At 52.7% G+C, this 11,858-nt stretch overlaps 1 protein-coding gene across 1 annotated transcript; it reads left to right on the forward strand.

Annotated features, from left to right (window-relative positions):
- The first annotated feature begins 932 nt into the window (after positions 1–932).
- RLBP1 (retinaldehyde binding protein 1) lies at positions 933–5,138 on the forward strand. The gene is made up of 7 exons (XM_075506625.1): positions 933–944; positions 1,229–1,357; positions 1,643–1,844; positions 2,968–3,146; positions 3,842–4,000; positions 4,656–4,766; positions 4,877–5,138. The coding sequence occupies exons 1-7, from the start codon at positions 933–935 to the stop codon at positions 5,033–5,035; spliced, it is 951 nt and encodes a 316-aa protein (XP_075362740.1). The 3' UTR covers positions 5,036–5,138.
- Positions 5,139–11,858: the final 6,720 nt, after the last annotated feature.

Consider the following 11,858-nt stretch of genomic DNA (forward strand, 5'->3'; position numbering starts at 1 on the left):
CATTTGTCTCTGCCCTGTGCACTGACTCTCTGCGGACCGTTCAGCTTTTCCTTTCCCGGGTGAGTACCCGGGACTTTTTCCACCCAAAATAACTTTGCATCAGAGACCATAATCCTGCCCTCCCTTAACCTGGCACCTCCAAGGCTGGGATTGCTTTTAGTGCCTGGAAAAAGGGGATGCCCGTCCCTTCCCTGGGAGCTGGCGGGGAAGAGGATGCCCCTGGGAAGTGGTTGAACTGGAGCCAAGCATCCCTCGCACAGCCTGGGCTTGGAGCCGGTGCTATGGCCCGGCAGGGGTAGGGTTGGGTGCTGGAGGGAGGATGAAGGCAGGCTTCATCCTCCTCATGCATGGGAACAAGGCTTTTCACCCAGACGGCATCAGAAACATGCCAAGAGGCTCGTGGTCCAGCCTTGCAGCTGATGATGGGCTCTGGGCTGGAGCAGTAGGGGCTTGAGGGTTTGGGAAACACCTTGCGGATAATGGGGCAGTAGAAATAAAAGGCAGTAAAAGCATGAGCCGGCTGCCCACCCGGCCAAAGCTGGGCGCTCGCCTCTGCCTGTATGAGGATGGTCTGAGATGAAATGACACTGGGTGAGCTCATGAGGTTGGGGGTCCCCATGAGATACCCCAACCTCCAGTGGAAAGGCAGACCTGGAAAAAAAAGATGAAGGTGTCAGATGATCAATACCCACATTTTTAAGCTGCTTTTGCAAACATCCTCAGTGTTTTTCAAAGCTGCTCAGCATCTGGCAGGCAGGCAGAGATGCAGGCAGTATGTGCTGAAGCCAAGGAGGGTTGGGGTGCCCCTGCCTGAGCAAGAGGGGCAGGGGATGGGGCACTGGGGGGCTGCAGAGGCCATCGGGGTCCCCACTGCTGCTGATTCCTTCTTCCCTCTCCCAGTGTCCTGCGGCCAACGGAGGACAGAGGACGACATGTCTGCGGTTGTGAGTACTGCCCGTGCGCTGCCCCATCCCCTGGGCTCTGAGCATCCCCTCCCTGCAGCGCCGGGATGGGGCAAACCCCACGGACCCCTCACCCCCCCATCTGCTCTCAGCCCACGGCGGGGAGCCTGGGTGGCACACAGCCCACCCCCATCCCATTGTACCCCCTCGGGTGCAGGCATGGAGGCTCTGCCCTTCCCCATAGCCCCCCATCCCAGGAGACCCACAGTGGGGCAGGGAGTTGGGGGGCTGGCTGGGGAAACCCCACATCCTCTCCTTGTCCCCAGACGGGCACTTTCCGCATCGTCTCGGAGGAGGAGCAGGCCCTGCGCACCAAGCTGGAGCGCCTCACCACCAAGGACCATGGCCCCGTCTTCGGGAGGTGCGAGAAGATCCCCCCGCACACCCTGCAGAAGGTGAGGGTGGCCGTGAGGAGCAGGGGCAGGCACAGCCTGGGGCACCCACTCCTTCTTGGGGGCCAGAGGAGACCCTCAACGGGCTCTCGCCTTGGGGGGTGGGATGTGCTTACACCAAAGGGTCTCAGAGGGGGGGACCTGGGTGACCTTGCCCTCCCCATGCCGGGATGCTGCAAGGAGCATCACTGCATCCCTCCAGCTTTTGGGTGCCTAAATGACCCCCGGGCTGTTTAGGGGTGCATGGGGGGCATCGCTGAGCCGGGGCCCCTCCCTGCTCCCCCCCAGGCGAAGGATGAGCTGAATGAGACAGAGGAGCAGAGGGAGGCGGCGGTGAAGGCATTGCGGGAGCTGGTGCAGGAGCGGGCGGGCGGCGAGGAGGTGTGCAAGGCGGTGGCCGAGAAGGTGCAGGGGAAGGACGACTCCTTCTTCCTCCGCTTCATCCGTGCCCGCAAGTTCGACGTCCACAGGGCCTACGACCTGCTGAAAGGTGGGTAGGGGTCCTGGGCTGTGGTGCTGGGTGAGGACAGGGATGCACATCCATCGGGAGCTCCCAGTCCTGTGCTGGTTCCTCCCAGCCCCCCGCTCTGGGCTGTGCTGACAGAGCAAGACCCTGGCACGGGAAGGGGGTGAGGAGAGAGGATAAATAGAAAAAGGCAGGGCTGGGGGTCTCGAGATGCAGGAGAAAGAGTTGGGATGGGGAAGGAAATAAATGAGGGTGGTGCCAGGCATCCCGCAATGACAGAACAGTCCCATTCCTTGCTAATTTACCAGACAAAATGGAAAAAACCTATGCGTTTGGCGGTGGCAGGCTGTTTCATTTGTGCAGCAAATCCAGCTGGTTTGGGCTACATCCTCTCAAGACCCCCACGCCCTATACATGACATATATATGCCCTATACATACCCCTACCTACGTGTGTAAGGAGCACCCACCCTGCGCACAGTGCTTTTGTGCACGGTGCCTGGTGGGCTTAGCACCCCTGGGACCCCTCGAGGGCTGGGGGCAGGTTGGGTGGCTTGTGGCACCCCCTCCCCACATCAGGGGTGACCTGTAGGGATGGAGGGGGAGAGGAAGAGCAGCCTGGGGGGGTGGCCACCGGCTGGGATCTGCCTGGCTCCGGCTCCACTCTTCTTTGTGTCAGCTTGGGGGATAATGAGTTGTAATTATCAGCGCTGGCTCCCAGATGAGCTATTTTGTTTGCCCGCATTTTCCCAGGACAAGATTCCTTATTTTGTGCCTGCAGGGTGCCAAGGGAGAGAATCTGGGGGATGTCACCCAAACAGGGAGGAAGGGGAGAAGGGAAACGAGGGGGAAAATGACTTTATCTGCTCGTTGAAGAGCTGGAGAGAAGGCAGGCATGGGAAGCCCCCGGCATGGAGACAATAACACTGAGTGCGCTGGGGATGGGGCTGAGCTCCTCTCACCCCCTTTGCTGGAGAAAACCTGACCCACGTGGACCCCAGGCACAGCCCATCCGCAGTTCTTGGGCTCAGGACCGGCATCTCACCGTCACTAGCCTGCCCTGTCTCTGGCAGCTTCCCCAGCGCTGCCCGGGCTTCCTGAGGCTGGGCAAGCAGCCATTGTCCTCCCCGATTTCTGCCTCTCTCCAGGCTATGTGAACTTCCGCCAGCAGTACCCCGAGCTCTTCGACAACCTGACCCCCGAGGCCGTGCGCAGCACCATCGAAGCAGGCTACCCTGGCATCCTGGCCAGCAGAGACAAGTATGGCCGGGTGGTGATGCTCTTCAACATCGAGAACTGGGATTACGAGGAGATCACCTTTGATGAGGTCAGTCCAGCCCAGCCATCGCTCCTGGAGCAGAGCGGTCCCGCTCCCAGGCTTGTCCCGCTCGGCCCGACTGAGCGCAGCATCCCTTACACACGCATATACGTATGTCCACACACAGCCTCCGGCCATCCAGGTTGAAGCAAATCTGTAGCCCTTTGAATTTATCCTTTCAGGGAGCGTGGCAGAGCATGGTCCATCCCAAAGGGTTCCCCTTCCTTCCCCCTGATACGGTGCAAGGTGCCAGGCAAATTTGGGGTGTGCATCCCCCAGGCCCAGGTAGCACGTGGTGAAGAAAGGCACCACGCCGTTAAATCAAGGCGCTTTAGAAAGGAGGGACCCACAGGGCAGAGGAGGAAACTGAGGCACAGGGCATGGAAAGGGCTTCTTCGCAAAGAAGTCTCCAGGCATGTAACTCACAACTTCCCCCAGCTCCGTTTTCTGCTCAGCTGGGAATTTGGTTGCAACATATAATTGACCCAGATCTGAGACGCACCCGACTTGAAAGGGGAACGTGATGGCGGTTGAGCATCCCCCACCATGCCCTCCCTGCTCTCAAGTCCTGCGGCTGGCTGCAACAAGCAGGCTGGAGTCAAGCAGACCCTGGCTAATGCTCCATGGGACTCTTCCTGGGAACCTCCTGGGGTCTATGGGAGGTGAGATCTATTACCAGACCTGCTGTCTCTCCTATCCAACAGATCCTTCGGGCCTATTGTGTTATCTTGGAGAAGCTGTTGGAAAACGAAGAGACCCAGATCAATGGGTTCTGCATCATTGAGAACTTCAAGGGCTTCACCATGCAGCAGGCGTCAGGGATCAAACCCTCCGAGCTCAAGAAGATGGTGGACATGCTGCAGGTGAGGTGGCAAAGTCTGCGCCCAGCAGTGGCAGAGCAGGTCCTGGGGGAGCAGAGAGCTCAGGGAAAGGAGCAGACAGGGCTAGCAGGGTTTGAGATTTCCACTACAGTGACACCAGAATAAAGCATCATGGAAAGGCTGTTCCCCATCACATGATCCTTCCCTTGCCAGCTCATTGGCTTAATCCTGCAAGATGGATCCTGTTTTTCTGGCCTCAGGTCCATGTCCTCTCAAAAGCCCAACCAGAAGCAGTACCACCATTCCTTGCAGCATCCTATGGCATGGCCTGGAGGCCTTTCCTCAGCCCAGCCCAGTCTAGGCTGGAGGGAAACTCACAGGCACTCCAGGATTTCTGCCCTTGGACCAGAGGCCAAAGACGCTTGGCTCTCTCCAGGGAAGGAGGACAGCAGAGATACAGTCCTTCTTGTGGAGTGGGTGCAATGAAACATCTGGGAGGCTCTTCGGCTTCCCTGGTACTACTCCCAGGGTTGGGACGGCTGATCCTCTAGGTCAGAACAGAAAAGGGGCCATCAAAGAGAGAAGGGGAGATTGGGCGAGGGGAGCCGCGGCAGTGCCGGGGTGTCCATTGCTGCCTGCCTGGCTCCATGTGGCCAGGACCCTCTGTAACCATCCGTGTCTGGGTTTGGGATCCTAGGACTCCTTCCCAGCGCGGTTCAAGGCCGTCCACTTCATCCACCAGCCTTGGTACTTCACCACCACCTACAATGTGGTCAAACCATTCCTGAAGAGCAAACTGCTGGAGAGGGTGAGTGTGGGAAAGGGACCCGGAGGCAGAGGCACGTCCCTGGGTGAAACAGAGCAGCTGGGAAGAGTCGCCCTGGTCCTCTGCTGAGGGTTGCTCCCATCTCCCTCCAGGTCTTTGTGCACGGGGAGGAGCTGGAGCCCTTCTACCAGGAGATCGATGCTGACATCTTGCCAGCAGACTTTGGTGGCAACCTGCCCAAGTATGACGGCAAAGCAACTGCAGAGAAGCTCTTTGGGCCCCGCATTGAGGCTGAAGACACAGCTCTCTAAACGGGGGTCCACTCCTCCTCCCCTGTACAGTAGGATCAGAGGTGGCCCTCTAACCCCAACCACCTCCTTACCGTAGCTTTGGTTGAATGACTGCTCATGATGAGGCACTCCAGGTGTGTTGCTCCATACCTGTCCCTCCCCTCCCCAAACCTGGCAGCGGGCTGCCCGGCAGCTCTGTCCCTCCCAGGCAGAGCATCCTTCCCTCAGGAGCCAGCAGAGAAAGGAGGTCACCAGTCCTCTCCTGCAGCGTGCCCTGGAGCTGCGGTGAGAGGACAGGACAGCATCTGCTCTGGGAAGGGAGGGCTACAGTGAGGGAGAAATAAAGTGTTTAACAGCAGAGCTCTGGGGTCCCTTGTGGCATGTGGCAAGGAACAGGGGTGTAGCTTTTTGGGCACAGGCGCTGGCTGCACTGCTGGTTCTAAGGAGGCCAGGAGTGTCAGTGCTTGGTAGGAGACCCCTGTCCCCCCATCATTGACTGCCCTTTGGCACAGGGACCAAGGAACTGGCAGTCTCCATCCTCCATGCATCCCAGAACAAACCCCACCCCACCCCTGCCTGAGCAAGGACCCCCAATTATCAGTCATCTGCTCTAACCACGAAAGAGAAAACAGCCCAAAAGATGCAAACAAGAACCCAAATGGGCCCAGGTGGAGCTTGCTCTGCCTAATTCCTGTTCAGCCAGGCAGGCAGGGAGGAGGAACAGAGGCTGCAGCAGCCACTAAGAGTAGGAGATGGATTTTAACCACAGGACAGTGAAGGACAAGCAGAATATACCCTCCTAAATCCTTCAAAAGCCTCAGCATAGCTGTTTCTCCTAGTACTGCACCACGAGTGGGAGCTCAGTCAGGGAAGCCCCACCAAAAGCCATCACAGAAGGCAGAGGAGGGTCCTTGCCCAGCAAATGAGCTGTGCCTGATGCTAATACTAATTGGCCCTTGCTGATGTGGAGCCAGCAGGACCAGGATGGAGAGGAGGGAGGCAGAAGTAGCTGTGTCCCAGGGAAGGTGGTCTTTTCTGGTTCATGAAGCAGGCATCTCCTCCAAGGAGCTGATGGGGTATCTGTTTCCAGACTGTCTTCTCCTCCCTTGGTGAGCAGTAGGGCTCAGAGAGGAGCAAGGCACTGGTCTCTGCCCAGGTTACCTTCTCCATCAAGCTGGTCCCGCAGCATGCCCCATCTCCCCTCCCTCCCAGCTCTGCAGCTACACATGAGTGCCTTTCATCAGCCAAGCAGAGGACCAGACCCCCACCCGAAGCCAGCCGAGGTGGAGGGTGCTGACAAGAGCCACATTCATCAGGGCACTGGCTCAGGCTCAAACCAAACAGGACGTCGGCTCCGAAGCTGCAGGGAGGATGGGGCCTGTCTGGGCAGAGGCAACTGGGGTTAAATCTGTTTTCTCCAGCCTCAGCACCACAGCGACTGGTCCACACATGGCAAGTCCCAGCCCGAGGCTGCGCCAATCTTGTGCGAGAGCCCAGAGGGAGAGCAAAAGGCACCCCTCTGCTGCGTTGGGCTCCTTACTGCGCAGTGCTCTTCATGGGGCTGGGAAGCATCTGGAGCCATCCCAAGGAAACCACGCATGACAACCCTACAAGCGCCAGGCCAGTGCAAACACAACAGCACAGTTTGCTTGGGGGAGAGAGCAAGTGCAGCTCACTTTTAAAAATAGAAAGACAAAAAAAACCCCATGTGCACAGACAGGAGCACCACACTGCTGCCTCTGGGATTTGGACTGGGACAGCCATAGCTCTTGAGAGGTCCCTGTGGCTGCTCACCACTGCTGGGACAAATTGTCAGCCAGTAGCTTGCTTTGATGCTGAGACAGAGAACAGCACAGCAACCAGAGCAGGGAGTACAATCCATGCCAGCCTCAGCTTCCCTCCAGAGTGACTCTGACCAAGCCAGGAAGGAGTTTTGAAGTAGATCTAACAGCTAAATCGTAATAGCCAATAAACTAGAGATGGACCCCAAAACACTGCCTCCCACAGAGCAATTCTCATTACAGGGGAACAGCAGCAACAGTCCTGGCCCAGCCCAGCTGCCCCAATGGCTCACTAGTCCTAGTTATCCTCCACATCTGTCTCACTTGGTCTGTAGATAAAAAAACCCACACACCAGTGAGCTCTTAGTGTCAGTCAGGTAGTGCTTTTGGCATGGCTTTTCTGTGCCCTAGGCTCAAACAAGTAGTTAACTCCTTAGATGTCAAAGTGTCACAGGCAGAGATGCTGCTGTTTTTTGTTTCTGCCAGCCACTGAAAGATTAGGAACTCCACTGACTCTGATGGTTTCTGCAGAGACACACGAACCAAAAGCTTTTACCACATACTGCAGGAAAGCAGTCATCCCAGAGAAGAGTCCTTCCACATGCTGCAGGAAGGGCCACAGCTAAGCCCTGCACCCCGCTTCAGGTCTTAGTCCTGGCACAGCTATAGGTCTGGCTCTGGAGGAGTCCTCCAGCCAGCGAACTAGTGATCATGGGGGAACCTGGGGGCTGACACAGGCCTGTCACAATCTGCTCTCATCCACTGGCAAAAATAGCCCTTCTTCAGCATTTCAGGACAGGCATTCAGTTTAAGCTGATGCCATCTCTATTCTCCACCAGAAAGGCATCGTAAGACAAAAAGCAACTAAGAAAGGCTTGAGCATCATTAGGGCTTGTGTCACATGCTGCAAGGGAGGAAGGGGGGAAGAAGATAAAGTCCACCCCTCAGCTAGCTCCCCAAGCTGAGCCTTAGGGAAGGCTGAGGCACCAGCCTCTGTCAACTGCCAAGAAAGCCACATGCTCCTTAGCTCAAGAGCCTGCTAGACAGCCCATGCTTAGCTACCAAGCCCAGCCCGAGCAGCAAGACAGCCAGGGCAATTGTTAGATCCTCCCATATATAGCAGGAATTGTTAAGAATACTTCTCCCTGGAGGCTTTCTGTAGCAACTCTGTCCTTGTTCTGCTCTCTGGAACACAGAGGCAGAGGAAGGCTCCAGCTGGAGAGGGGGGCAGTGGCAGGGGCTGGCACACCATCCATATGTTCTTACATACAGCCCCTGGGCAGTCTTCCCATTTATCTACTTGACACTCACTTCAGCTTTCAGCAGGGGGCAGAACCAGGTCTTTGAGAGGTGGGCACAGAAGCTGCAACTGCTGAAAGGAGAAAAAGGTGAAGACACCCCCAACACTGCCACCCCTCTTTGTCCTCACCACACCAGAAGTGTGGAAGGAGAGGAGTGCAAGCTTGAGGTTTCTCCCTCAAAGGAAGAGGTCATTCACATTTTCTAGAACAATTAGAACCCTTGCATTTAGCACTAGAATAGCCAACTAATAGGTCAAAACAGACACCACCCATGTTCATGAAACACAAGTTACTAACAAAAGTTGTCCTGTCTGGAAGTGAGGGAACAGCAAGCCAGCTCCTGCCTTGGTGTATACCACAGGGATATAAGGACAGCCTTTCCCCAAGGCAGTCTTGGTTTAGACAGCGCTAGTGAACAGAAGCTAACATCTAATACATAAAGGGCTGGGGCTAAAGGATTCCCCTTGTTCCTCCTTTAGCTAATCCAAATCTCATAACTGAGGGAACACGACAGATACCCAGTTGCATTTTAATCAATATTACCTTGTTGGCCCAATATATTCCCACATCAGATGATCCTCTCCCCACTGCAGAGGAAGTGAGTAAGAAAGCATGGCTGCTTTGCCTGTCAAGAGTGACAGCTGGACTTCATCACCCAATAACACTGCACACAGTCACTACATACCACACTGACTTCAATAAGTCTTTATTTTTAAATAAAGAAATCCCACTGAATCAAAGATAACAAAATTACATTTTGTTTTGCAATGACTTCCATTTTACACCACACACAACAAAAATTAAAGAACCAAAAAGACACTGTTTTATATATATAATTTTAAAGGTAAACATCAGCAGATATAGAAAAATTGCATTGCTAGTTGCAAATCATCTCCCCTGCAGCTATCAGCTCCAGAGAATCTGACTCAGAACATGGCAGCAGGGAGGGTGTCTCAGTATACACGCTTTTTCAGGGCAGCATTGAGATGGTTCCAGAGTATAATTTTGCCAATTTGAAAATATTTTCATAGTAAACTGCTCACCAAGAACATTAGAAGTCACTCAGTCTGTTCTAACACTCCTGCATGGGCAAAATGAGAAGGGGACAGGTCCGTTCTTCCTGAGCTCTCTATACACCTCTTCAGCTTGGGATTTTCAGAGAAAGAGGTTATGCTTTCTCAAGAATAACGTCTAGTGATCTGTCACTGGGAATTATGGTCAAGCTTATCAAGTAGCAAAATGAGAAAACATGCTCCTTTGGAAAGGTGCAGACTTGGGCTAAGTAGTAGGGTTTGGGTATATCAAACACAGGTGGGTTTTGTTTGGCTTTTTTGTTTTTAAAGACTTCCCAGTTGGCAGGAGCCATTAGAAGGGTCAACATCCCAGTAGAGCTACAGTGGAGATCCTAGAAGAAAGTTCTGTATCTAATCAAAGCTCTTGCATGCCCAGAGATCGACAATGCAAGCTTGTCATTCAGACAAAAGCAAAAAAGTCTTTGTGTAAAGCCACCTTGTGGGATTAGGCTCCTTACTGGCACTAAAACTACCTGGGTTAGGCAAGGCCATTTGGTGAGAAGGACAGACATGGCCATTAGCAGGTGCGGGGCTAGAGCTTTTGGAGAGTGTTAGAGAGACTTGGAAAAGGCTGTTCAATACCAGCAGATCCAACCTGATAAATGCTGCCCTGGATTGCAGTGTTTGTGTCCATTGGTTAACCAGCAAAACCAAGCATACAGATGTTCAGAATGCAACGGTTCAGGATAACCCTAGAAACCCTTCCACCACAGCATGGAAAGCTGGCAACTGCTTTAACTCACTGATGGCACTTATGCCTAAGCTCCCCCAACAGCTGCAAAAGTCCAGGCCAGTGTAACAGACACTCCCAGCAATAAAAGGGGTACAGTTACAAGGCACCCCTTCCTTGGGGCAGTGTTACTCTGAGGCATTTTAAGCTCTGAGAAAACTCAGAAAGTCCTCACACTAAGAAGAGCTGTTTGCTTTTCACCTAGAAGCCATGAAGGAGACACTGCTTTCAGTCACACTGGCTCTGGGACCTACCCAACCAACAGACCCACCAAAAGAATAAAGACACATGGAGCAAGACTCAAGTCAGAAACAAGATGCTCTTTACAACAAATGACTTATACATGCAGCACAAGGCTAGGTCTTTTTCTGGTCTCCTTGAAAAAGGCTGTGAAGAATTTCAATAAGCTCTGGACAGGCATAACATTTCTAGAAAAACTTGGAAGCAATTCAGGTGACTAAACTATTTGGCAATTAAATCCTGAAGTTGCTACTCTCTTTTTCTTTTGAGGTGTAGTCACTTAGGCAATCTACCTCCAGCTATGCTGCTGGAAAGTTAACAGACATAAGAACTTTGGGATTGTAAGGTAACAAGTCACATATTAAGCAAAGCAAACCCTCCTTCTATGACTCAATCCCTACTGCTAGAGGAGCAGAGCACTGAAAGTGATCCACAGCTTATATATATTATTTTAAGCCTTAAAATAGACTGTAAGCTAGTTGTATGCTGTCCACAAAGGTCCTTTAAGTAAAGCATGCTTGTACAGCGTACATTGCCAGAGTTGTTTAACTACCCAGTGTCTGAAAATTCATTACTAAAAAAACAGCCCCAAAAGCTCTGACAGAGCTGTTACTGAAATCTCTAGATATGCTGATGTCAAGGGAAGAGGAGAAAAAGGGCAAGGCACCACGTGTCAAAGGGCTGTGGTCTAGGAACTTGTGACAAACCCAGGACATATGACACACAGGTAGCTTGGCTAAATTCAGTACTGGAGCTAATAGCTCCCAACATCTTTGCTTAATGCCCTGTCTTTGTAACCTATCTCTTCATAAACAGGAACTGCAGAAAAACACTCAGGAAAAGACTGCAGGGAAGTTCAAGTGTCTGTCTTTACAGTGCAACTACAACACTGACAGACCCATCTGAAAACACCTTAAATTTAGAAGCTAGCCTAGGGACCATTAAAACGCTGGCAGATCTGATGGAGCAGAAACTGCAAGTTCCTTGTGTTCAGTAAGAGCAAGTCCCAGCTGCACACCTACAAGCTTCAGATCTCTCCAGACACTGACAAAGGTGATGGTTGGACCAGCCTAACCAAACAGTAATAGTTCTGCAACTTGCTATCTGATTGAGAGAGTCCTTAGGGCTTATGTTCAAGTGCTACTTACATCCAGTGATGGGAGAGAGGTGTGTACACTACACAAGACTACCTGTGGAAGAACTCTGCTAATGCTTTTTCTAATCCCAGTTTGAAACTAAACAGAGCACATGACAGATTCATCATGCTGTAATCTTGAACTGCACTATCAGACTACACTGTAATGATATAAAAGTGCACACTTCAACAACCTCATGTCTTGACAAGAGATGAAAAAGATGACTTCACCTCTAAGACTTAAAAATTCAGATTGCATTTAAGGTTGAGTTCACTGGGCAAATGAAGACCACCTGCCCACATCACAAGATTAGTATTGCCTTATTTTGGGAAAGAAGAGTATTTCAGATTAGGGTTGGACAAAGTACCATGCATCTTGGGGCACGGGCACTAGGTATCTGTTGCCAGTCACTGTCAGCAGCAAGACTTAATACAGGATTCCCTTTAGGTAACACGTAATGCAGCTTAACTTTCTCCTCTCCCACTTCCCCAAGATATAAGTTACTGCTGCAGGTCTGACACCATGAGTCTTGCTTTGAAAGCAGCAAATTGGGTGGGATGGGGAGAACATATATGTTTCACTG

Source organism: Mycteria americana, chromosome 6 (assembly GCF_035582795.1).
Source record: "Mycteria americana isolate JAX WOST 10 ecotype Jacksonville Zoo and Gardens chromosome 6, USCA_MyAme_1.0, whole genome shotgun sequence".
Taxonomy (NCBI): Eukaryota; Metazoa; Chordata; class Aves; order Ciconiiformes; family Ciconiidae; genus Mycteria; species Mycteria americana.